This window comes from Bactrocera neohumeralis, chromosome 2 (genome assembly GCF_024586455.1).
Source record: "Bactrocera neohumeralis isolate Rockhampton chromosome 2, APGP_CSIRO_Bneo_wtdbg2-racon-allhic-juicebox.fasta_v2, whole genome shotgun sequence".
Taxonomy (NCBI): domain Eukaryota; kingdom Metazoa; phylum Arthropoda; class Insecta; order Diptera; family Tephritidae; genus Bactrocera; species Bactrocera neohumeralis.
The window spans coordinates 91,441,916-91,467,087 of record NC_065919.1 but is presented as its reverse complement, the minus strand read 5'-3'; the positions used below and the strand labels follow the sequence as shown (position 1 = coordinate 91,467,087).

The 25,172-nt window shown below is 36.0% G+C and overlaps 3 protein-coding genes across 4 annotated transcripts; 1 reads left to right on the top strand and 2 right to left on the bottom strand.

Annotated features, from left to right (window-relative positions):
• The first annotated feature begins 3,648 nt into the window (after nucleotides 1-3,648).
• LOC126752368 (uncharacterized) lies at nucleotides 3,649-9,165 on the top strand. 2 transcript variants are annotated; one of them, XM_050463122.1, is made up of 9 exons: nucleotides 3,649-4,185; nucleotides 4,538-4,675; nucleotides 4,734-4,867; nucleotides 4,986-5,101; nucleotides 5,192-5,510; nucleotides 5,572-5,706; nucleotides 5,783-6,450; nucleotides 6,540-6,864; nucleotides 7,719-9,165. In XM_050463122.1, the coding sequence occupies exons 1-9, from the start codon at nucleotides 4,061-4,063 to the stop codon at nucleotides 8,834-8,836; spliced, it is 3,078 nt and encodes a 1,025-aa protein (XP_050319079.1). In that variant the 5' UTR covers nucleotides 3,649-4,060; the 3' UTR covers nucleotides 8,837-9,165. The 2 variants fall into 2 exon arrangements, with proteins under 2 accessions (XP_050319079.1, XP_050319072.1); XM_050463115.1 differs by having other exon boundaries at nucleotides 5,569-5,706.
• A 907-nt stretch (nucleotides 9,166-10,072) lies between these two features.
• Nucleotides 10,073-13,589, bottom strand: LOC126752395 (SH3KBP1-binding protein 1). The gene is made up of 5 exons (XM_050463144.1): nucleotides 13,275-13,589; nucleotides 11,877-13,156; nucleotides 11,676-11,795; nucleotides 11,473-11,612; nucleotides 10,073-11,417 (listed from the first exon to the last, which is right to left on the bottom strand). Exons 1-5 carry the CDS (start codon nucleotides 13,328-13,330, stop codon nucleotides 10,590-10,592), a joined length of 2,424 nt encoding a protein of 807 aa, XP_050319101.1. The 5' UTR covers nucleotides 13,331-13,589; the 3' UTR covers nucleotides 10,073-10,589.
• An 812-nt stretch (nucleotides 13,590-14,401) lies between these two features.
• Nucleotides 14,402-24,057, bottom strand: LOC126752353 (F-box only protein 11). Its single transcript, XM_050463090.1, has 9 exons — nucleotides 23,120-24,057; nucleotides 22,546-23,067; nucleotides 22,423-22,485; nucleotides 21,443-22,338; nucleotides 20,609-21,364; nucleotides 20,231-20,411; nucleotides 19,801-20,141; nucleotides 18,340-19,073; nucleotides 14,402-18,230 (listed from the first exon to the last, which is right to left on the bottom strand). The coding sequence occupies exons 1-9, from the start codon at nucleotides 23,211-23,213 to the stop codon at nucleotides 18,101-18,103; spliced, it is 3,717 nt and encodes a 1,238-aa protein (XP_050319047.1). The 5' UTR covers nucleotides 23,214-24,057; the 3' UTR covers nucleotides 14,402-18,100.
• Nucleotides 24,058-25,172: the final 1,115 nt, after the last annotated feature.

Here is a 25,172-nt window from a genome sequence, read left to right as displayed (position 1 = left end):
TTATAGAGAAGGTCCAACAACGGACAGGCGTGTAAACTGTCAAAAGCTAACAAAATGCGATGAGTGCATTTCACCACAGCTAGCTAAGAAGGAGAAATCTTAACAGTGGCGCGTGAACAGAGCTGAGCATTTAATGAAAATTGTGCTCAGAAACATGCATTGCTATTACAGACGTATGTTGGACTTTTGCTTATATTTTTATATGCTCATATGCCATCATGTTAATTGATGTGATTATCATTTTGCGTATTTCTATGAATATATGCATAATTTATATCATTCTAAATAAATTATGCTATTTTCCAAACAATATTTGAAGTTAATGTGCAATTAAGAGTTATTTATTAAAAATATTTCTTATGTTTGAGAATATATTATAATTTCATATGTATATGAATATGTTTGTAAATATAATATACATATGTATGTATATGTATGTATATGAGATATGATGATATCATAATATCATAAAAACTTAATATACATATTACAATAATATGTCATTTAATTTTCATACGCATCTACATATCTCACATGCACATATGTATGTAAGTACAATTCAAATTCAAATCGTAATGTCATTTATCAGTAAAAAGTGTGCGCGCACTGCTCTATATGTTTGTACATGCATATGTGTACGACATTGCCGAACAAATAATGTATACCAACCAACATACAAATATGAGTACGCATGTAAATATGTGCGCATGACATTCCCACACAAATAATGCATACACAACATACATACGTTCACATGTAGATAAGTATGTCACCCGCAAAAACTACGAATATTGCTCTACAAAAACCACAATGGTTTCAAGTAGCATCAGCCAGAGAACTTAAAACATAGAGAAGGTGCAGGTTCGACTGCGAACATTTGATAGATTCGTGAAAGGGAATTCGCCGCATTTGTTAACATTGTAGGTCGGAATTATGTAGTTGTGCAGCTGGCTCAATAACTGTGTCTCTAAGAACGTACGTATTCTTATATATTCGTTTGCAGTCGGTCGCGCTCATTGTGTTCAGTACTTCTATGTGCCGAAACGCTGACGCGACGGTAAAGCGCCACAACTTTGTGTTGTTGGTAGAAAGAAACTAACAAACGATCGCCGATTGTTACCGCTTCCCTTGCTGCTCGAACAGCGTCGCCCACAAGCTAGCGTAAATATGTATGAAGATGTATGAGCGTGCATACATATCGACGCAGATTTTTGCGAGTCACGGAAAAATATTTTAGACAAATATTGTAAATCGACAACGGCTATGTTGCCACTTTTGTCACTTCTTTCTGTGAAGAAGCGTCAGAAACTTGTTCCATTTATGATTTTTAGCTTTTGCCATCGTCGCGAAAAGACGCTTGTGGGCAAAGGCATGCTCGGGGAGATGTTACGGCGTCTGTTTCTATGAATGAAGCGAGGTTGCTTGTGGAATTTGCGCCTGCGTTTATGAATGAAATTGTTATTGCTGTAAAATTTACTACATTTGAGCTTCGCCAATTCGGCTGCCATATTGGCTTGCCATGCTTATGCTATTTAGGCAATTGTTGTTTTTGTAGAACAATGTTTTAATTTTTTGTTGGTGACATATTCACATGTGTACGCATATGTATGTTTGTATGCTTATGCATTAGTTGTTCGGAAGTGTATACAAATATATGTACATATAAATATATATGAATGCATGAACATGCAAATTAATGCGCGCGCATGTAATATACATATGTATGTACTGATAAGTGATAAAATCATGATTTGAATTTCTGAATGCGCACATGCGTATACATAAGTACATATGTACATGCAATCAAATGGGTAGATAGTAAGATTAATATGATAGACGATATGTTTATATATATTGTTGTGATAAATTCAATTTCTATTACTAAGAAACATAATACAAAAATATTTATTAGTATAGTATATTATGTAAAAATCAAATAAAATTATTGAATATACAAGTCTAAATAGACTGTAAATAGTACTATGCATGCATTCATACAAAACTATACTCATATCATAATTATTACATGCCAATATGGAAATGCCGACGGCGAAACGCAAAAGCATACATACATACATATGTACATATTTGCATACATTGCGAAAGAAAAAATTGAAGCATGGAAATATCACAACGCTGTTGTAGGGAGTATCATAAGGAGCATACATACATATGTATGTATATTTTATATTCATGAGTATGTGAGAGAGCTGTATTTGTACACATTTTTCGCTGTTAAAAATGGAATATCAAAGAACTTATTTTTCTTCGATATTCCCTGATTGCGCATATGGACATGCTATGGCATCATAAGCCGTACGTATATTATTTCTCTTCATATTCTCTGTTTGAGTATGTGGAGAACTGTTAAAAATGTTAACATTTCACATCGTGAATTCTGAAGTTGTGAGGTGAATTCCTTACTCCAATCTTATAAATTGTTCGACATCGAACCTGCACCTTCTCTATGTTTTATGTTCTCTGGCTCAGCTCTGTTCACGCGCCACTGTTAAGATTTCTCCTTCTTAAAGTGTAAACACAATGGCTACGACAGACTGCAGCGGCACGACAGTGAACTGAAAACGTCGTTGTTCATCTTACTACATGTACATTTTGAGAAGCAACAACAACACAATGGCCGGCATGTACACAAAACAACGCAGTTGTCCATTTTGTATGTACACAATTTCGTTGTGGCCATACTAATACCTTTCACTTCAATGAAATTTTAATATTTTGTTCAAAGTGAAATTTTTTATGCAAAAAATAAGTAAATAGGTCAATATTTTTGCTTTAAATTATCAATTGTTATTACAAATGATATAATAGAGCTATAATATAGCTATTTTATGCTTTTATTTGTAAAATAACATCAAGTTTGTTAGAGCTGTGAATAATTTTACATTTTACATATTAGTGGCATCACCACTCTACCTCCTCTTTCTATCTTCCATTCTACTGTCAACTCTACTGTCGTCGTACTGTCGTTGGCAAAAATAAGAGGATATTGAAGTTAGCGAGAACGACAACTGTCGGCCTGCAGTCGTGTAGTCGTGCAGCTGTCAAAATAACACTGCCCATAAGAACGTGTGTATTTTAATATTTGACAGATGTAGTTTGCAGTCTGTCGTAGCCATTGTGTTTACACTTTTAGCTAGCTGTGGTGAAATGCACCCATCGCATTTTGTTAGCTTTTGACAGTTTACACGCCTGTCCGTTGTTGGACCTTCTCTATAAAATATACGTTCTCTGATATATGTACCGTTACTCACTATAAAAGTGAAGTAAGTCCCGAATTACTCAAAACTTATTTCACTATTTCAATGAACAACGCATAAGTATATCTTAAGGGATCTTCAACTTATAGAGCCTTCGCTTTGAAACTGAAGTTGGCAATTCTACTTTGAATGTTAAAAAGTTAGTATTCACATTTGGTGAGGTCTTCAGCATCATTCAGGATATTTTAAAAAGGTTGTTAATATAACACGGCAATGTCCATCATTTAAATATAGTGAAGCCTAATTTACAATATTTGAAGTAAACAATTTCCCTGTTTAAGAAATATCTCATTAGTTTTTAAACACGTGGCAACATAAAAGAAAACATGACAGCCACTGCGTTTTGACAAGCAACGACGTCGACGCAAATGCGATTCTGTCAGCGTCGAGTTTCGGGTGTGTGCGTGTGCAAAATATTGGTTGAAAAATTTTGTTTCTTTAGTTTTTGGATAATAAAACCGATTCCACAAAACTAAAATGTACTTTCAACTAAAGAACGGTTCGAAATCGTGCAATGAAATATATAAGTCATCTGCGTCTGAAAATCAGTGCAGACAATAAAAAACCAAATCAACGTATCCGAAATATTTATGTTTTTATTCAAGAGTGAAAGGTGCATCAAGTCACTTAATGAGTGTGCATTACGATAAGTATTAGTGCAAACAATTTCAAATGTAGTAAAAGTCCAAAAAAATACTAATATAATCAAAATCAGCTTAAAAGCGCAAAGGAAGCGACTCTTAAGAATATTTGTAAACGGCAGCAAAACCCCTTTGGCCACAATGAAGTCGAGGGAAAGTACTGGAGATGCCGCGTTTTACTACGCTGTTTTGCTAACAGTGAATGTAACATTGACGGCAATGGTGCTAATGGCGGCGTGTCTCTGGTGCAGGCGACAACCTACAAAGTAAGTCGAATTGACCACATTACTAGATTTTGTTTCAAAGAAAGTTTCCTGTTTGAGATATCCGTGTGCTAATTGGAATTTAAAGCTTAGAAGCACAAACAACAATAATTCGTCAATATTGTATACATATGTACATATATATTCATACAATTTCTCATAGAATGTCGCCACAATGGCTACGTCAACAAATAAAGTGCAACTCAGGGCTTACCTTTACAATGCATGGATAAATGTGTATATGTGTAGCCACCAATCCTATAATAACACTTTTAATGTTCTTTCAACAATAAATTATTTTTTAATATATTATTATATCATTTTTTAAATAGAGTCAATATACTTATTGTTTTAGAGATGAGCTGGGAGGATTAGAAGGAATGGTCAAAATGACTAACCCAGATGACATAATCGAAGTTAAGGTGTTAGCAAGTTGTGAATCACAAACGGACTTAAATACTTCTGCTGTTTCAACCACTGATTCAGAAAAACGGTAATTATATAGAAGAAATTTATAAAAACAATCTTGAATGTGTTCGCTTAATTACCAGAGCAAGTACTGCAGCTCATCGAAGTCTACCGGACATACCAATTGTAGAAGGTAATGGCGACAACGGATCTGAACTCTATGAGACTGTGGCGGATAAGAACCATTTGGTTGAGGAAAACGACCAAAACCATAGTCGTAAGTCAAATGGATGATTATAAATTCATTTAATTATACTAATTATCACATATGCATAGTTATAATATTAATAATTGTCGTATAATATAATTATTTACGTGAAATTTAATAATTTCAGCTGCACCGAGTTTGAAGAAACAAATAAGCGTATCTCAGCACAGTTCCATAAGCCAAGCAGATGACATTAGTTCACCCTATTCAAGGGTTAGGAATCCGCCCCATGACTATGCTAAAGTAAGAGTGATTTTCCAAAATATTCCCTTCATTTTAACATTTAATATTTACAAGCGATTATTATGTATTTACTCTAAATCTATGTTGAAGGTTCGCAATGCGGAACACCCCTATGCCCAGGTAAACCCTCCGTCAACTTCCGCAGCAGCCGCTGCAGCTGCCATAGTAGCTGCTGGTAACAGTAATAGTAACGCCATTCACAGTAGTCAGCCTCCTCAGCTAAATGGCACAGTTTCGCGTAACTCAAATCACAGCAGTGCTTCACAAAATCTTAACGATTCAATATCGCACGCTGAAATTCCAGCTGCCTCGGCTATCGCAGGCATGATCTCAGCGAGTCAAGATCTTCCTTATATGACACCGCCCATAATAAGTCAACACTTTAGTGGTGATTCCCAAGATTCTTCAAGTAAAATCCATTCATATACTTATATGCTTTGTATTTTAAAAATAACGGTTTTTTCTAGAAGGTTATACTAGTATCAGCGTTCGAGAGCCTCTAGCCAATATTCTAGCTCAGCAACCTCCAAAACAATCCCAGCGAGTAGCAGCTTTGACCCGTGAAACAAATGATTCGCACTATGCAACAGTGTCAGACGATTCAGGTTAGATAAAGAGTTTTGTCAAATGTTTAAATGTACACAAATGTTACTAATTTATTTGTATTATTTCCGTGTGCAGATGAAACTTATGCTGCAATCGAAGATCCGAATATTCGCAGCAATCCAAATGTCCTGACTGACATTTACACAAGCGGCTCGGAGACATATGCACAAATCCAGCCCATGCAAACTAATTCTATGGTGGTATCGGTGGAAATCAATAACATTAGCAATAACACAAATCCGAATTCTAATAAAGCGGTTGTTAAAAAAGCACAATCAACAGACAATACAGCGATGGCAGTATCTGCATCAAACCACCATAATCAACAAACCACATTTGGTAGTCAGAGCCATTCTAGGCCTATTTCTGAACACGTTACCCCGATACCACCACCTATAGACAGCTTACGCACACAAAAGCACTCCAGACAGGCGTCCTCGTCATCAAACAACAGTTCTTCGATTTGTACATTAGGTTCACCAAAACCAGAAAAACGCCAAGCCAACTCTCCGCTGCCACCAACTCCCAAATCGAACATCACCTCGGGTCGAAGTTCGGTTATATCTGTCATTGAATGTGGCGGCGGTACTGGAGAATTAAATTTAAGTGGAATTTTAACAGCGGTTTCGAATACAATAGTCCCCACTTCAACAGGATCAACTAATGCAGTCGACAGCTCACCGCAAAAGAATAAAACCAAAAGTCTAAGTCCGTCCAAAGATATCGAAGGAATGTACGCTAAGGTTAGCACTAAAATTTAGTACAGTCCAAAAGTCAAATTTGAATTAGCGTCGCGTTGTCCATCTGTTTTATAAATATAACTCAATTTCAGGTGATGAAGAAGAACAAATTGTCGCATCACTCAACTTCCTCTCAGAACAGCTCTCCTGTAATGGCCCGCAAAGGTGGTGATCACCTCGGAATTAGTCCACTAGACATGGCTGCAGCAGAGCTTATGGAATTGAATCGTGCTAATGTATTTTCAATTCAAAATGCCTCCGGCGATAAAAGTCGCATCCGCAGCAACAGTTATGGTGCCAAGGATCATGGATATGAAACAATACCTGCGGATGGGCTACACCGAGCATCAGCTTTAGAAAATCGAAAATCGGATTGTTATAGCAGTATATTGCATAAAGAACGGCCAAAAGAGATGTGTAAGTAGCTTGTAGTCTATTATAGGTTATTGTTTTTGTACATAAATGAGAAAGATTTGACGTATGTTAAGTATTTTCTATTTCGATGTACAATTGATTTAATTATTTCCTTCTCTCTCTCCTCCTACTCCCTCCAACTCGCTATCAAACTATATAAAATTTCCAAAACTGAAAAAATATCCCTTTAGTTGCGCGTAAATGAGATATTTCAGCAGTTTTACTTTTAAGTCAACGAAAAATTCAGCAATTTTTATTTGGAAGCAGCGGTTAGTATATAAACGCTAGTTACTAATCCCCAATTATTTCCGATAATACTTCATAACCTTTTTATGATCATGAAATTCGCATGCTTTTACCCAAGTTTAAAATTTTTGGATTTGCTTCTTGGTACATCCACAAAAACACTGACTTTCTACTTTCTTTACTATCACACACGACCAAGTCACTTTTCAACTCCTAAAATATAAAATAATTGTATAGATGTTTAATTAAAAACATAATTTAAGAATTGATTCTACTTAATTAAAAATAAAAATGACAAGTTTAATACATATATAACATAGATACACATATGGAGATATGTACAATTGTTTGTCACCAAATAGGACCATATATACTTATGAGGGCATACATACATATATAATGTTACAGAGCCATATACTTATACACATCATTACTTTTTACTCTATTAAAACGATTTCGATAACAAATGGTGTAGCAAGTAGCGAGGTTTGCATGTTCTTTTGCACTGGATCATTTTATTATAAGTAAAATTAAATTTTACCACTCACTGTCTTCAAAAAAGCTTTAATAACCAGATAAATATTTAATTATGTTTTATTTCATTATTTTAGTACAAATGACCAATCCGCCTTCAGCAAAAATAAAACCACCGATAGAGTCAGACATAAGTAGTGACAAACATTATGAGACTATTGCCGTGCCGCTTGATACAACGAACAACAGCGATCCCGGCTATGAAACGTTACAGAAGCCGGCTAAACTAAATCATTCCGAAGTAGATAAAGGGAAGAAATTTTCTGACTATGATCCCAATTACGAAGTGCTTGAAGGACCGAAGTCTACTGGGCTCTCCGATGATGGCTATGCTAAAATTAACGAAAGAAAGTCCTTGGCCGTCGACGAAGATTCTACAGATGGCTATAGCAAAGTTAAAGGTGAAGAAATCGAAGAAGGAGCCACAGGTGGTTACAGTATAATTGCAACTGATGCCAATCACAACTATGCCAGCATCGCCGAATCGAAAGCAGAAATAATTGGCGCCACCCCAGATACCGAAGACTCCGATCACTATGCTCGCATTGCTGAAGCGCCGCGAATACCGCAATCAGCCTCTGAACTGCCACTCAGTAATAACCTGCATTCGTCAATGGGCACACTTGCTCAAAGCGTGAGTGTTATTTCTAGTGGCACACATGATACTCTAGCGATCACCTCACCTTCATCGGTCAACTCATCCTCATTGCTAGCCAACAGCTCCACTTTGTCATCCACCAATGTGCTAACCGGCAGCGGTAGTGGCAGCACAGCCAGCTCGATGAGTTCACGACAAACTCCATCGACATCTTCACAATATGAATCGCTTACCGGCAGCGAAGCAGATCCAAATTACGAAACCGTCTGCTATACAAATACAGAAAATGAAAACCCATACGAGAGGCTACAGACCGAATATTCCGATACACTCCTGAGCAGCAGTAGTCCCCTAACGCCAGAAGAGCTGCGTACACAAACACACAATGCCACTGCAGGAATAAACGATGCCGGCAGTGCAAGCGCCTCGTCGACAGCAACAACAACAACAACAAACTCCGACAGGATAGTGTTGTTAAAGTCAACAGCAAATGGGCTTACGCCAAAATCAGGACATGAAAGACCAGCAGCAAAAGTGCAAAGTACCAGTGAACTGAATTCCACAGATGTAGTGGTCGATGATTACTTTCAAGTTTAGTATTTTAATTAGGGATTAATTGAGCTAAGAGCAAAAATTTGGTAGTAACAAATAAATATTATTATTATACTTTGTTACGATTATATGGAAGTGCTTCTATTCTACCCGAACGCACTAAGTTCTTCCAAGTAGATGTGACAGCAAAGCTGATGCTACTGCCCTTTGCAATTCATACATTTGTTTGTTGTTTTAGTGCGAGTAAATGCCAGCAGTACATATCATTGAGTATGACGCCACAGTCTTTAAATTTTTATACTCTTTTAAAAGATGACGGGGAAGAACCCTCTTCTAGCATTCAACAACAAATAAATCGCACTTTGCGCAATATTTTCAAATTATATTGATATAAACTCGGACGCTTGTATGTGTGTTAAATATTTCGTAAAATCATTTCAAACGTCCGTCGGCGTAATCTTGGGCTGAAGCACAAGCTGACAATATGTACATATAAAAAATATATTTTTAATATTTCTACTCTTGCACACGGCTACGGAAGCATATTAAGATATAAATCATTTAAAATATGGCTTTATACTAAACATATGTGCATATGTATGTTATTATTTTTTCATAGACAAATTAAATATTGTAAAAATCATTACATGTCACATTTAATACAACATAAATTGTTGGCATAAATATAACAACAGCCAAAATGTGAAATAAATTGCAACGGTAATACGGTACGCCAATCGCCGAGCGACAAGGCAAGGTGTAATAAGATTAAGATCTAAACAAATTAGTTTAGTACAATTATTGCAAATAATGCGACTTCAATTGAATGTTTTAAACATTAGCATTTAATCATTTGTGTATTTAAGAAGCGGCTTACCAATGTAATTCTTGAGTTTATAGCACAATTTATATTCGTATCATTTTTAAGAAATGTCTGTTCTTTTATACTTTTGTATTGTTTATTGTTTTGTTTTCTTTAGTATTTGTGCAAATTAATATATTGAATTTGTATAGTTAATAAAACGTGTTTATACTTGGAAAAAACCTACATACCTTTTTAAATGTGTTATTTTATGGCATGTAATTTCTCGAAACCCCCACGTCACGCGAAGAAATATCTCAAATAAACTCACAGGTACCAAATTTCAATATTCAGTTCCACTGCAAAGTTAAGATACTTACTTCAAGGTCCCCCAAAATATTGGATAAATGGGAGTTGCTTAATACCTATTTGAGTGAAATTTGAAACATGAAATCAAGTACTCGATAAAAAAAAAATGATTTCGGTCTAAAATTTTATTTATACATTTTTAATGTTTACAATTGTATATCCAATTTTATTTTGTATATGATGAGCATGCTTATATTTTAATTTAAATGTAAGAAAGTAACATATATAAAAATTTGGTAATTGTATGTGCATATTTCGATATATTCAGACAAAAAATCGTGCTTCTTAAACGAGTATAATGCATTTGCCTAAGGATATTTTACGAATGATCACCTGTAAAAATCACTTCAATAAAATATAAGAGTAACATCTAATCATTTTAAAATATTGAGGAAAGGCGCCCCAATTTTATAGTGCATCTCCGCCTTTCCGAGGTCGTTGCACAGTTGCTGCTGCGATATAACGTAACAAGCAAACATATATAATCGAGCAGAGCATTATTTTCAACAATTTGCGAACATACTCTATTACTAGGCTAAACATTAGCAAGGATGAGGCACGCCCAACCAACGCCATCTTTGCAACAGCAATAGCCACTGCTGGCAAAATACACGCGTCTTCCCCATTTCAATCAGCGTTGTTACCAATGCCTTGCGATACTGGCTGTTGTGGAGGAGAATATTGCTGTTGCTGCTGCTGCATTTGTTGTTGTTGTGTTTGATGCTGTAGTGGCAGAAGTTGCGCAGCCACATTGCAGGTAGATTGCTGTGACTGAGCTTGGGGCTGTTGTTGTAGTGGTGTTTGTTGGTGCTGGTTGTGGAGTTGATTAAGCAGAGCTACATTGCTCGCCTTCATACGAGCTATTGCGGCGTTTGCCATGCCTCCAACCACCGATAGACACGGTGACATACAAGGCGTTGAGCTGAGGCTATTGCTGATTTCACATTGGTCAAGTAGGCGAAGAAGCTCGTGTGTGTCTGGTCCGCCAAAGGTATTCTGCTGTGGTTCACCTTTTGAAAATAACGCCAACGCTGTAGTTAGATCCCACATTTGAATAACACCATTACAGTGCCCTGTCAAAATGAATCGTGACCCCATACGAGATGAGACTTCACACTCGTGCACACAGAAAGAAGTGATAGTTGAACTATCCACCGACTTTATAATGCAAACACGATCACCATTTGAAGCTAAACGCACATAAAGTTGATCCGTTTCGGGTACAACTTTTTGTACAAAGATCTGTTCATCATAGTCGCCGTAGGGACCAAAATCGTTGCCAGCTGCATAACTGTAATGTGAATCGGTAGCTTCGAGTGACACAATTTTAAAGGAGGCCTCTGGTGTCGATCCAGGTTGTGTAGACAGCATGCCACGGAAACGTGTTAAGGACCAAGTGCGTACATGATGATATTCACTGCAAACGGATATTAGATATTTCTCCGAGAGGGTAACCTGAGAACAATTTCGGTGAACATAACTCAGTACAATGAAATTATGAAACGCATACCTTAGTTACGGGGCTTTGATGTACAGTAAAGGTTTCAAATAAATGTGGACCGTGACCGGCAGTCTCCGGGTGTTGTACAATAATACGCACTGCACCCGATTTCGTTCCATATGCTATCTCTATCCAATTTCCACTTATACCTAAAACAGCATGATTTGTGAATATTATAACGTTCTGTCTTGATAGGCGATTTAATCACTTACTGGAGGTTTTTGGAGTAAGATATACGGAAATTGCTGTAATTGGGTCCAAGTTTGGATCCTTATACAGCTCAGTCACCAATAAGTCATTATCCTTCATACGAAGTGGAAACTTTTGCATATCTGACAGTAAAGTAAATGTTTATAATTAAGGGTGTGTTTCTAAAATACATTTAGTATATTTATCTAATCCAAGCAAAGTACCTATATAATAAATTGAACCGTTGTTACAGCCAAGAAGTAAAAACGATCCTGCCGAGTCAAAAGACAACACTGGAACCAAATCCTGAATTTGCCAATGTTGTGTCATCGCGTGCCAAACGCCTATTTTTCCAGAAGATGACAAAGCAACTAATTGGCTGCCGATGAAAAATAAATACTCAACTCGTACATTTAAATTGAAAGTTCCGACATCGGTCTTATTGCCTCCTTCATGTATGCTCCAAAGTCGTATTTGACTACCATAGGATATGGCGACCATCTTACTCGGAGTAGGTTCAGCTGTGGATGTATTCACTTTTGAGTTGATCGCCATACGTTCGATGGTTGCATCGATATGAGGCGATGTGAACACTATTTGCCACCCACTTGAGTCCTTAACACGATAACAAGTTACGAAATGGGCATATGCTACTGCAATCCAGTTTTGATGAGCCTTAATTATTTGAACACGTAATGGATCGACCCAGTTTGATGTCAATGTTGGGCTGAATACTAGGCCTACATCATTCCGTATTATCTTATTGAGGTCGGCAGATGAATTTCTAGAATGACGCATATAATCAAGAGATGCGGTACGCGAGTGTGTAGACGAAGGAACTGCAGGACCCCAATTTCGCACTTCCCCGCCGACATTGACGTTTGGTCGTCCACAACGCAAGTCCCAAGAAGAGTTCCGTGAATGTGATGACGAATGTCTACTCGATGTAGATGCTGTTTCTGGAACACGAACCATCGAACCGGGTCGAGCATTAGCAATTGAAGCGGACATTACCCCGGTTGAAGTTGACGGCAAGCAAGGTTCCATCTGGCCTGATGTGGCCGGTATATTATAAGAGCCGTTCGAAGATCTATAAGAAGGTAAATCGCTAACACCACCAGAACGGTCTTCAAGGACGACTGGGCCTGTCGATGTTACTGACGTATGAATTGAATCATTTGATGGCATCATTGGTGCAGGCAAATAACCATAAAAGAGTACATCGCCACATGATGAATGATTCAAGTCTTCACAAAGCGCTAACCGCTTGACCAGCGGAGTAATGCCATAGTACTCCGATTCATGCCGTAATGCTCGGATTTCGCAATTTTTGATGTCAATATCCTTGGTTCGCAAGTAATTCAGAATGATTGAGAACAACGAAGGATCGCGATCTATGAATATAGCACCAGTTTCATCGCGTAAACTCGAAATGCGTCCGCTTAGCAGCGCTGTGAAAAATGTATCTGGTATCCACGTCAGCGTTTGACGTGATGTAGAAAATCTGCAATGTACCATGGATGACAAAAATAACGTTTAACACACTAAAAATAACAAATGTATACTGAATTTGTCTCTATTGGACAATTGTTAGTTTAACCAACAGATAATCATAGTTTTACCGCTGTCCTCCAACATTCAAATTTATCAGGTCGCCATTATGTGGAAGGTATGCCATCGTAATGTTTGTAGCGCCTGAATAGAGTTGCTGGTGCTGCTGCAAAAGTTATGTTTTTGTTGCACCTATCAGTATAACTATATCTCTCACTATAACTATAACTTGTCCAAATTTTAATCCACAATCTTTCCACTGGTACCACCAAATTAACTTTTTAGTTCTGATATGTATGCAAGTATATTCAGCCACGAATTTTCAAGTTAAAATTACTTATGGAATGCAGAGAAAAATTATGCTGGAAAAGTGAGTAGTGTTGACGTTTTTGAGTTCTTTATGCCGCAATGTTGCCAGAGCACAAAAAGGGAAGTTTTTGTGCAACATGTACACACTGAAATTAAATTAGGCTCATTGCATCCAATCTCAACTGTTAAAAATAAAAAATTTAAAAATAAGAATTTCAAAGCTGAGATTTCTAATAATTTTAACTCTGACGAAACAGCTTTACACTAAAACTTAAAAAAATAAAAATGTTTTCGTAAACAGTAATCTGCGTACCACTTAATATGTTGTTTGCCAACGTTCTTATTAAATCCAAAATCCCCACAAAAGTTATTTATCGACGTTTCGTTCGTACGATGACCGGAAATAGCTGTTGTTGTTGTTGACGACGGTAACATTTACTTTGTGTAATTCATGCATTGCAATTAATTTCCGGTTCTGCAGGGAACCTGAAACAACAGAACACCTGCTAATTGACAGCATTGCTGTCTGCAGACGCAGGTCGAAGAACCTTGGATCTAAGTTTCCAAATATGAATCACATGGCTTCGCTAACACTCAGCAGTATTTGGACCTTATTAACATGCTAGGGCTAGGTGAGTCTTTGTGATTTAGGAAAGTGCACAATAGACTTAAGGTCCCGGTGCATTCTTCGTCTATCTAATCTAATCTAATGTTCAAAATGAATCAAAATTTCGGATTCGGAGCTAAAATTCTATGAGACCAAAAAATGTAAATATGTTTTATTTGTTTAAATATTATTTGTACAATTTTTTAGCAATATTTAAATTTTCCTGAAACTTTCCTCCTAACTTCTTACCTTGAAGTTATTAGAAAAAAAACTGTTAAGAAGCAAGTTTTCTTGGTAAAACCGAGTCCGCATTTATTCACCTCTTTTTTGGAAGATACACTTTACTAAAACGTCCATAAACTTGTTAAAAAAAGACTCATTTTTCATTGGTTTTAAGTAAACTTTAATGTTAATGAATTATATCTATGTATATTCCATAAAGTTAATGCGTATTTACGTACAAATGTATGTATGCATTTAATTTTTTATATATGTATGTTATTTGTTCTTTCAAACACTTATATAATATATAATGTTACTGGTTTTGTTGTCGTTGCTAAACCAATTGTTTACTCCTCTCTTTTCATTAGCAAATCAGTCATTTATTGAGGACACCATTTGAATCTACTCACAGGGGCATTTGTTCTGTTGGACAAAAATGTAAAAGGATTTTGTCTTCGTTGATAATTCGCTCTTCCAAATTAGTTTTTCTCTGTTGCCATACTTTTTATTTCACGTACTATCAATATTAAACACAATTAATCATCTTGCACTCAAACTAGAGCATTTCTTCCCCGAATTAGCGAGAGAAAGAATATTTCCTTATAAAACAAACTAGGTCGGTTGCCAAATCTAATTGAATTTCATATATTCCTTGTAAACTGGACATACTTGTACTAGTGAAGAGCTCTTTCGCCTTTCTTGAAAATAGCAAATGATGAGAGACTAACACAAAGGATAATATTATATCGCTAAAAAAGCAGGAAAATTAGTATTGGGGACGATAAGAAACATTCTGGAGAGTACAATAAAGATATCTTTAATGTTATATCCTCTTGACTGCAACTATAATGTATTATGGTTAGTTTAATGGTCATACCATTATTACCAAATTAACACTTTTAGAGCTCAGTAAGTAAATAAAATTTTCATTTATGTATATGGTAAAAAAAAAACAATATGAGCATGTTTATACTTGTTTCTCATGAGTCATTTCGTCCCAAATGAATCAGTCTCACCGTTCTCATGTAAGTGAGCTCGACGTAACCAGAACTTCAAAAATATTGGAAGAATACTCTATGTCATTACAACCGCAATAAGGATCAGTCTCACAACAACTAAAACTCTTTTAAAATATGCCAGGGCTCTTATTCTGGCGAAATTTCTGACGAACACGACTGACTTCTCTTAACAAGCCAAATATATCTGTCCACCATAGATTCGGACGATGGCCCCTACGTAGAGAAGCTAATTGTATAGATAATTTCCGTCCCTTTTCTGATTTATCTATTACCTTGAATAGTATTTTGTTTCGAATGATATATTTTGACAGTTTGTTTACAAGCAAAGATGTTGTTCACAGATTCGATAAAAGTTCGTATGCCATACATGCATACATACATATGTGGGATTTTCTTGGTGTATGAAACTACTATGCATGCAGCCTTTGGATATTTTTGTACGTATAATTATGATACAGAATGGCGTTTTCATACATATCAGCTTATTTTACTACTATTCTATTTAACTTTACTTAAGTCCTAAATGACACACTGGAGCATATAAAAAATCATTTTAATATAGAATTTACATTCGGTGTGAAAAATTAAATGAAAGGCATACGTTTAAGGATACACATAAAATGTGTTTTTAGTTATAAAACATTTCAACAAAAAGACAAACAATTAAAAAATGTGTATATAAAAATAGTGATGATAACATTACAGACATGTAGTCACTTTTCATTACATATCAAAGGTAATATTATTGTGTCTTATCTGGCACACGTACATACATATATGTATTCTTAATTAATTACTTTGACTATAACTATAGCTGGGGCAGAGTAAAAAATATTTATCATTTCTTTGAAAATTTTCTGGCACACAGCATGTACACTGCTAAGCCCCGGGAGTAACGTTATATTGCTCATTCCTTATTTATGCATATGCAAATATGTATGTTTACTTGTTACAATTGTGCAGAGCCGCAGTTGCTCATACCGTTTTAAATATCCATACAATATCTTCTATAATATATATTTGTATATATGTATGTATAATGTATAAAATTTTTGATTTCGCAAAATTAAAAATTATTGTAATACTTAGAAATTGCTTCACATACACTACAGCTACTACACATTAAATATGTGGATATCTACTGGACGAAACTGAGGTTCAAATGAAACAAAATAACACCTTTCTTCTATGAAATACGTAATATTGAATGCAAGTAGTGTGATAATGCGTATACCGTCAATATATGTATAGACAAATATCTTATATAACTTAATAACTAGTGTAAGATCATTGTACATACATTTGATTGCATGAACGGACATTTTTTGTTAAATATATGTATGTATTTGATGTATCCTTCATGAGATGATGTCAATTTGCATGCTTATTACATTTAAGAGATTGTTGGCATTCATTGTGGTGTGAAAAGTTGAATTTGCAAACAATTTGCGAAAAGTTCACTGGATTTATGTATGTAATACATTTAATGCTTTGATAGCTGTCTAAGAATTCATATTGTATAGGTATACATATATTAAAAACTTTAAATAGAACAATAAAACAGTTTTTCGATCATAAATTATCAAATGTGTACGATAATTCCCGTAATGTCGCTATATGCATGTGTATGTGTTGGATATACAACTAGGTGCTTGTGTGTTTTTACTCTAGACGAATGATGAATATGAATTACTTCTATTATAAGCGTTATAGTAACCTAAATATTGATCACTTAATTGTCTCTAATTGCACATTCCTTGATTTCCAAAGCGCGGAGTAAATTTTTAGATATATGTTGGAATTATTTCCAGCGTTTCTACTTTTACTTGTAATATACAATCTATACAATTTGTACAATGAAATTGTAATTAAATTAGAAAATATACTATACTTAAATTGTTTCTTACATTTACGAATACATAACACCAAAAACAGATGGCTCGTTCCTAACTGGTCAATCAATATACTAAAAAATGTAAAATTAGTAAAATTGAAACGAGCACTTAATATATTTTAAAGCAAAGAGTTTACCTTACGAAACACAAGAAGGTGTATGAAACAATAAGCACACAAATATAGAAAACACGTAAAAAAAAAGTTATTCGAGTTTATCCTAAACTAAATTTCATTGTTCTTATTAAGCTTGTAAATTTAATTCAATTGACACTCATTGAATTGATATAAAGAAGTATACTATCGTCCCGAGCAGGATTACTTGGGGCTACGGGGTGCGCCAACTTTTATGTCAGTATGAAAGAGTGGAATTCGAAATTTAAAACCCAATCACCTGGTGAGACCAGTGAGCATCAATAACCCTTTTTGCAGCTGTAACATCGCTCCTCACAACTTCCTTTAGGAAATCAGCCCGTATAAGCCCTTCCAGCGATTGCTTGACCTATTCCAAGGAACCGATTCGAATATCTGTATTAGCTTCAATCTCTAGCTCAAAAATTTGAGGTTAGTAGAACATGTCTCGCCAACTCAATTATCTAGGTAAATGCTATATTTTTTAAATATTTATATACAGACATAAAAGACGGCGCACCCTGTAGCATTTTCAGATTCTAGCTTTTTCAATCAACGTCAATAGGGTCGAATGGCCTATTAGATTAAAAGTCAAGAAATGGCATCCGACTTTCTTATACTCTCTTACTAGATCGTTAATTCGAATCAATCTCCATTTTTTTCAGTCCAGTTCATTTATATTAGATTATTGATATTTATTAATTGTTGAAAGATATTAATTCACCATAAGAGTATGAGATTCCATCGGGGCAGCTGAATCATAGAGAGTATCCGTATCCTGAGTGGGTTCGCCTTGCAACTGACACTGATTCGAAAGCGTACCAGCACCGCAATCACAAAAAAAGCTAAATAGTTAAAGAACGAAATATTTTCAATTAATTACAATAATAATTAAACACATTACATACATACAAGTTAGCACTAACTATTTTAGTGCTTTCCATTTGAACTTACCGGTCATGTCGTATGAACTCCACATCGTGTCCTGCGTGACAATTCTTAATGCAATTGACACAAATCGCATTGCGGTCAGTGGTATTACATGTTTGACAACGATAGAAGTCGTGCATTGGAAATGATGTATAACTGCTAATTTTGTACAGACACTGTCCTCCGGATACTGCCTTTTCGACTTCGTCTTCGTTGTTGAATATATTATTGCCGCGTATAATGGGCTGAACACCGCTCGCTAGGCATAATCCACCGAATTTATTTTTAAATATTTGATTATGCTCTAATGTCGCAGTTGCATTGTTGGTGATTTCGACTCCAGCTGCCTGACCATCGTAAATACGATTGCGTCTCAGAATTGGATGAGATTGGGTAGAGATGAGAACACCAGCCTGAGTATTACGGAAGATGTCGTTCTCTTCAAGGATACCTTTGCCACCATTAAAAATACAAATGCCCCCATCGCGTCCATCATATATCTTATTGCGCTTCAATGTCGGATTTGAATCAGTTTTAATCCACACCCCAGCCATTGCATTATCAAATATTTCATTTTGCTCTAATAAACCGAGACCACCATTGTAAACTAATACACCACCGTTTTGTCCGCCCCAAATTTTATTTCCACGTATAACGGGATTGCTGCCAGTACGTATTTGCACACCCGAGTACAGGTGATTGAAGATGTCGTTGTCCTCAAGTTTTCCATGACCATTATCATAGAAATATACACCCACCTACAACAAGACAGGTTATGAATTAAGCCGATTTCGATGCGGGTTACAAATGACAACACACTAAATTTAGTCTGAACTATATTATTTCATATTTCCATTGAAATACATGGTAAAACTAAACGGAAGTACTTCAATTTTGCCGCTGTTCCTATGACAGTCGGTCTAAATAACGTGAACGGACACACAATATTATTTAGACGGGTCTATAGGAAGTGGGGTTTAAATGAATGGGTTTAACTAGGCAATCAAGAATGTGGAAGAAATTTATTCGGTGCCGAATAAGTATTTTGCTTATCCTGATCTGTATTAATTCGTTTTAATTCTGTTTTCTATAAAGTATTATGATAAATTGTAAGTGTTAAGTTTCAAAAATGAAAGATAACAGAAAAAACGTAACTTCGGTTGCCAAGTAGCTATGATACCCTACAAATAATAAAGTTGTTCATACAAGGTTTCGATTTTGATCGTTCAATTTGTATGGCTTCCATATCTTAAAAGTTGGAGGACTACCTTTTTGACAAGAGTTAACGAACAGAGAAATGACAGTAACTATAACTATAACTGTTGTCTTGTTTCGATATATCTAATCAAATATGATAACATATGTATATCTGGAAATTTGATCATTTTAAGGTTAACACTATATGGTATAAATTATTCAAATTATAGTTTACCATTTAAAAAGGCAAGCATGGTAATACACTATTTACTAAACTGGGTCACTCACCTGTTTTCCAGAATGTATGCGATTTCGGCGCAAAACTGGAGTACTGCCTGTTGTTATCCAAACACCTGCCAGAGTGTTGGAATACACTTCGTTTTCTTCAATAAGACCTTGACCCTTTTCATGTACGTATATACCCCCATGTTGGCCGTGATGAATTTTGTTATGACGTACTATCGGATCACTATTCGTTCGTATCTGTATACCAGCCAGAGCATTCCCATATATATTATTATGCTCGATGAGCCCACGACCTTCTCCAAATATGTATACACCTCCTTGATGTCCATTATATATTTCATTCTTGCGTATAGTGGGATTACTATTTGAAGTTATCCAGACGCCTAATTTAAATTAAAATCATGTTAATTTAAATACATTATTTATATGATTGATGTATAAGATCCATGTCCACATAGATTATTTTGTTTACCTGCAAAATTATTTGAATGTATGCGATTCTCAATAAACTGCCCCAAACCATTCTCATGCACATAAATTCCGCCGGTTTGCCCATGATGAATCTCGCATTTGACTACAGTAGGGTTTGCACCCGCTTTGACTTCAAAACCCGCAATGCGATTGTTATGTATATCGTTTTTCTCAAAGTAACCCTGTAAAGGAAATTCGATAAGTATTTATGAAATACCATTATAATAATTTTCTAATACAGGTTGTGAGTTAAGTAAAATTTTTAAGTGGTGCTCATGTGATATAAGCGTAACATATTATGTGTACAAAGAGTGGAATTAAGTTATGTATGTGAAGTTTCAATTGTGTGCATTTATTTACAATTCTATTATATACTCACCATTCCATTTTCAAATGTAAATATGCCTACATCGCGTCCATGATGAATGTGATTCTCGCGCATAATAGGACTGGCAAAGTTCTTCACCCATATTCCGGCCAAAGCATTGCGACTTATTTCATTGTGCTCATAAGTTCCTTGAGCGTAGTCCGTTACATAAAGACCAACATTCTCGCAATCGCTTATATCGCAGTTGCGTATGACAGGATTAGCATTAACACCACTAACACAAACAGCTGCGCCCACAACCGATGAGCTGCGTATAATGCAGTTATCTACTGTTGGTGAGCAATTCTCTCCAATATCCAAACAATAATGTTTATGATGAGACACTGTGGATGTGACATCAGGGGAGAACTTCAGCGTCAAATAGCCGACATAAGCATATTTGGCACCTTCTACAAACATCATAGTGGAACCCGCTTCGCGTTCTAATATGACGGATTCGGCCACATTTCCAGATGCTGCACCAATCAAAGCTACATCCGATTCTATATACAAATATTCGCCTTTGTAATGACCAGCATGTAGGAAGATAAGTGGCCCTGGATGATCGGCGGGTTGTATATTTTCTTCATAAATGTTCGCAACTGCACTAACATTACTACCACAATTACTTGAATTAGCAATACTTCCAGATGCATTTGAACTGCTTGAACTAGCAATGGCCGCAGCTGCGGCGCGTTCTTCAGGATAGTCCAGCGCTCCTTGTATTGTATTGAAGAATAATATACTACGGCCGGAGTACTTTTTATCCTATAAAAGTAAGGTTTTAAAATTTACAAAGTATAAAAAATCCTAAGACAAAATTGGCAAGAAAAAAAATATTGATACCTGAAAACCTGCACGAACGTGTACGCCACGGTAAAGTTGCCGGAAACTCTCTTTCCATGGATTGGTAAACTCAGATTCTTCTGGTTTTTCAAAGACGAATTTACATAGTTCAGAATTAAATAGTGGCATATCGTATTCGAACACGGACTGATACAATCGTTTCCACAATTCGGTATCGTTAGCGATAGTGTTAAAACGTTTACAAACAAGTGATAACCTACACAAATCCTGCTCTAGAAGATACGAAAATATTGCGAGTAAAACTTCGTCGGGCATTTCGTATTGTAAGTATTGAGCCGCAGTTGGACCTGCTAGCATGCTGCTGCCTGTACAGGCAGCCATGCAGGGTACTTCTGCAGTTTGTGCATACAAACGTCGTGATCGTTTGCGAGCTGGTAACATAAAATTATTGTCTTCAATTCCGCCAATCGGAAGATCACTGCAATGCTGTTGTGGTATTGAACTGTGCACTGTAGGCGATGGGCCTAATGGTGCACCAGTAGTAGTTGAATTTACAGGAAAAGTGGCACTAGTTAATGGCGTATGCACAATTGCTGATGACGAGGATGATGATGATGGCATAACAGAGATGGAAGCGGGGTTGCAACTTCCTCCCAGATGAGGCGGTGAGCCACAGGAAACTGATTGCGAGCTGCTATTGTTAGCGTTTGGAGCTGCAATATTGCTGCTGCTGGCTGTAGAAACGATTGCAGGAGGAGATGAAAGAATAGCAGATGTGTTGGTGTTACACCAATGCTCATGTCCATTAGCGGGCATCTTGCGACGAAGATCATATGGTGATTGATGTGTACTATTGGTCGCAGACGCAGAAGTAGATGCAGTTACATTTGATAACGAGTTGCACAATACCGAATTTGAATAATGTGAATTACAGTCTGCAAATATTAATAAAAAAAAAAATTATAATCAGTTAATTTTTCCCACTAAAATTAATTATCGTGAATTACTTTGGTACTTACTGCTTGTATGATTTACAATACTAGAAGTACTGGTACTATTATGATTTGAACTACTTGACGGACCTAAATTAAAAATACATTTCAATAAGGTTCAGCATTTATGTTTTACAAATCGATAATTACCTGGACAAGGATTACTCGATCCAGAATCCATCAGATGACCTCCCACAAAGCCTCCTCCTCCATTAAAACCTGACGATCCTATTATATTATTAGAACAAGAAGCTCCAAGCACGTTTTTTGAGTTGACTACTCCAAATGAGCAAGGACCTGAAATACCGCTAGACGTAGAAGGCCCTGAATTTGACGATTGTGAACAGGATGCTCCAGAGACATCCACAAACATTTCTGATGAAACAGCACCAGCAGCAGTTGACGCTGCTGCTGCTGCTGACGAGGTGCTCACTACAATTGCAGCTGATTGCGATGATGTATCACCAGAAGAACATGATGCGGTTGATAATGTCGAATGAGGATTTGTTTGAATTGATGATGAGTCTTGTGGAGCAGGCGAAATATTTGAATTTGTAATATTGTCATTATTTTGAAGGGAAGATGCACCGGCGTTAGAACTGGAATTTGCTCCAGAATGTGAGGCAGAACTTGGTCCGGGAATGTTTTGCTGCATAGGATCCATTATGTTACCTAATAGAAAACATTGTATTATTTTTTCTTTTAGTTTTACTTCACTACTAACCGGATGGACGATTTGGTAAAGCTATGCGATTGACACCTTTTCGACGGGAACGGCGCACGTATGAACGTGACGATGTAAAGGAAGCGCTGGGCATTTTTCTTTTATAAATTATATTATTATTTTTGAATTGGTAATAAAAGTTGTTATAATGTTATTTTCAAATATCAGCTATGTAATTTATATACAAGTTACAAATAAATAAGTGAACTTGTGCAAATACATTAACCCAAGACGAAATTTCTTTGTTTGAGTTTACTTATGTATATTATTTTTTTGTACACTACATTCGTTTCATTCTACATATAGCACATTTTTATTTAATTTTAATAAGTCCTTTAGTAATCCACATTATTTTAAGTCACTGCCGATTTCCTTACAAATTGCGACCGATTCAAAGGGAAAGGGTTTACACCAGCTCGATTAGAACGCCATTTTCGGTAATCGCAGTCGCCTTTTCCACTTGGATTTTTTTAGCTGACAGCAGTCACTGTTAATTCCACTTCCACTTTTTCTTCTTTATTGTATATTACCACCATCGGTACCTTCGCTTTTGTTTTCGTTTTAATAGACATTGAATTTTACGCTGTACCCCGGCCAAACACTTATCGAAGTAGTACAACCATATTCAAGCTGATGGATTTGCAACCATTTCTTTCATACTTATATCATTGAAGCCAGTTCGCCTCTATACAGGATTTTTCAATCGGTTTTCCCTACAAGCTTTGTAAAATTTATATTGACCACTCAAACATAAATTTGTCCTACATTTTTTATATTTTATAGAATGCGCAATCTTCACTAATGTTTTAAAATTACTACAACAAAAATTACAGTTCAGATTCGTTAGTTTTTATCCCTTAAAATAGTTTTATTTTTAGTTTAATTGGCACAGAAAAATTTCACGCACAAGTATTTTGTCCGCACACGAGCTGAGAGAGAGTCGGCGCTCTTTGAAAACGGTATACAAATTTGAACTGTCACAACAGTTGTACCTGTCAACAATCTGAGATTGCCTACACTATATGAAAATGTATTATGCATGTTTTATTTTAGATAAAATATTTATCCCATAAACCCTTTCATCGTGATAACTATGGTATTTTAGAAGAAAAGGTATTGCATCTGATAGATTTTTTTTAAGTTTTGCTTTATTGAAAATTTGTCCCAGCAAGCCCACTAACCGTCACACTACTGGTTAACTACCCAAGAGCACTACCAGAAGATCCTGTTTAATATTTAACGAGTTTCTCATATCCCACTTTACTAATATAGCCGAAATTTAAAACTAATATTGTGGCACTTTTTGTTTTCCAAATAAGCAATTGTAAGCACAAAAGCCAGTGCACGGCACACACCGATCGTAAAAATCAAAAATTTTCGCCAACATAGACTCGTATGAATATTCTCTGTGATATCGTATAAAAAAGGGGATTAGGTTTGTTCATTGGGGTTGGATTGAACAACAACCCCTCGAAAACGAAACTCAGGAACTTATCCCTAGGCGGCAGAGAGATAGAGATGACTAATGTGGCGAAATATACGGGATTTGCCGGGAAATCCTGTAGCTACAAGCCACGGGAGGAGTTGAAATCCGGGTGACTGTCTGTCTCTCCGTCAAATTTAAGTAAAAATTAAGATTACTTAATGATACTTGGTATACATATTCCTTTGTCCCATAAGAAGCCCAAATTTATGTGAAAATATCTCGGGACATACTCGACCGATATTAACCAAATTTGGTACATAACACAAAACAAACTGCATGAAATCGGACTACAACCACACCTATTCCCATGTAACATAATTCAATATTCCATCCGATAGTTTCACATTCCAGAATACAAAAAAGTACCAGTGCCAAATTATGACCAAAGCAAGCTCACTTTTTACCGAATATATAGGTCAATGTGTGAGAAATATAATTGAAATTCAGAGAGAATCTTGTCCTGATAGTAGTATGTCTGTGTGCCAAAAATTAAATCGCGTAAATACTTCCCTTAGCTCCCATATACCTAATATAAACATTTTTGAATTTCCGGGTTACTTTATCCCG

Excerpts from the sequence above, each read along its gene's own strand:
- LOC126752353 (XM_050463090.1), bottom strand. The coding sequence starts at position 23,213 with ATGCCCAGCGCTTCCTTTACATCGTCACGTTCATACGTGCGCCGTTCC. Across the intron at positions 21,365-21,442 it reads ACGTTCGTGCAGGTTTTCAG|GATAAAAAGTACTCCGGCCG; the intron begins GTATCAATATTT and ends TTACTTTTATAG. Across the intron at positions 20,142-20,230 it reads ACATTCAAATAATTTTGCAG|GCGTCTGGATAACTTCAAAT; the intron begins GTAAACAAAATA and ends AATTTAAATTAG.
- LOC126752395 (XM_050463144.1), bottom strand. The coding sequence starts at position 13,330 with ATGGCATACCTTCCACATAATGGCGACCTGATAAATTTGAATGTTGGA. Across the intron at positions 11,796-11,876 it reads CGGTTCAATTTATTATATAG|ATATGCAAAAGTTTCCACTT; the intron begins GTACTTTGCTTG and ends CTTTACTGTCAG. Across the intron at positions 11,613-11,675 it reads TCTTACTCCAAAAACCTCCA|GTATAAGTGGAAATTGGATA; the intron begins GTAAGTGATTAA and ends ATGCTGTTTTAG.
- LOC126752368 (XM_050463115.1), top strand. The coding sequence starts at position 4,061 with ATGAAGTCGAGGGAAAGTACTGGAGATGCCGCGTTTTACTACGCTGTT. Across the intron at positions 4,186-4,537 it reads TGCAGGCGACAACCTACAAA|AGATGAGCTGGGAGGATTAG; the intron begins GTAAGTCGAATT and ends TTATTGTTTTAG. Across the intron at positions 4,676-4,733 it reads ACCACTGATTCAGAAAAACG|AGCAAGTACTGCAGCTCATC; the intron begins GTAATTATATAG and ends CTTAATTACCAG.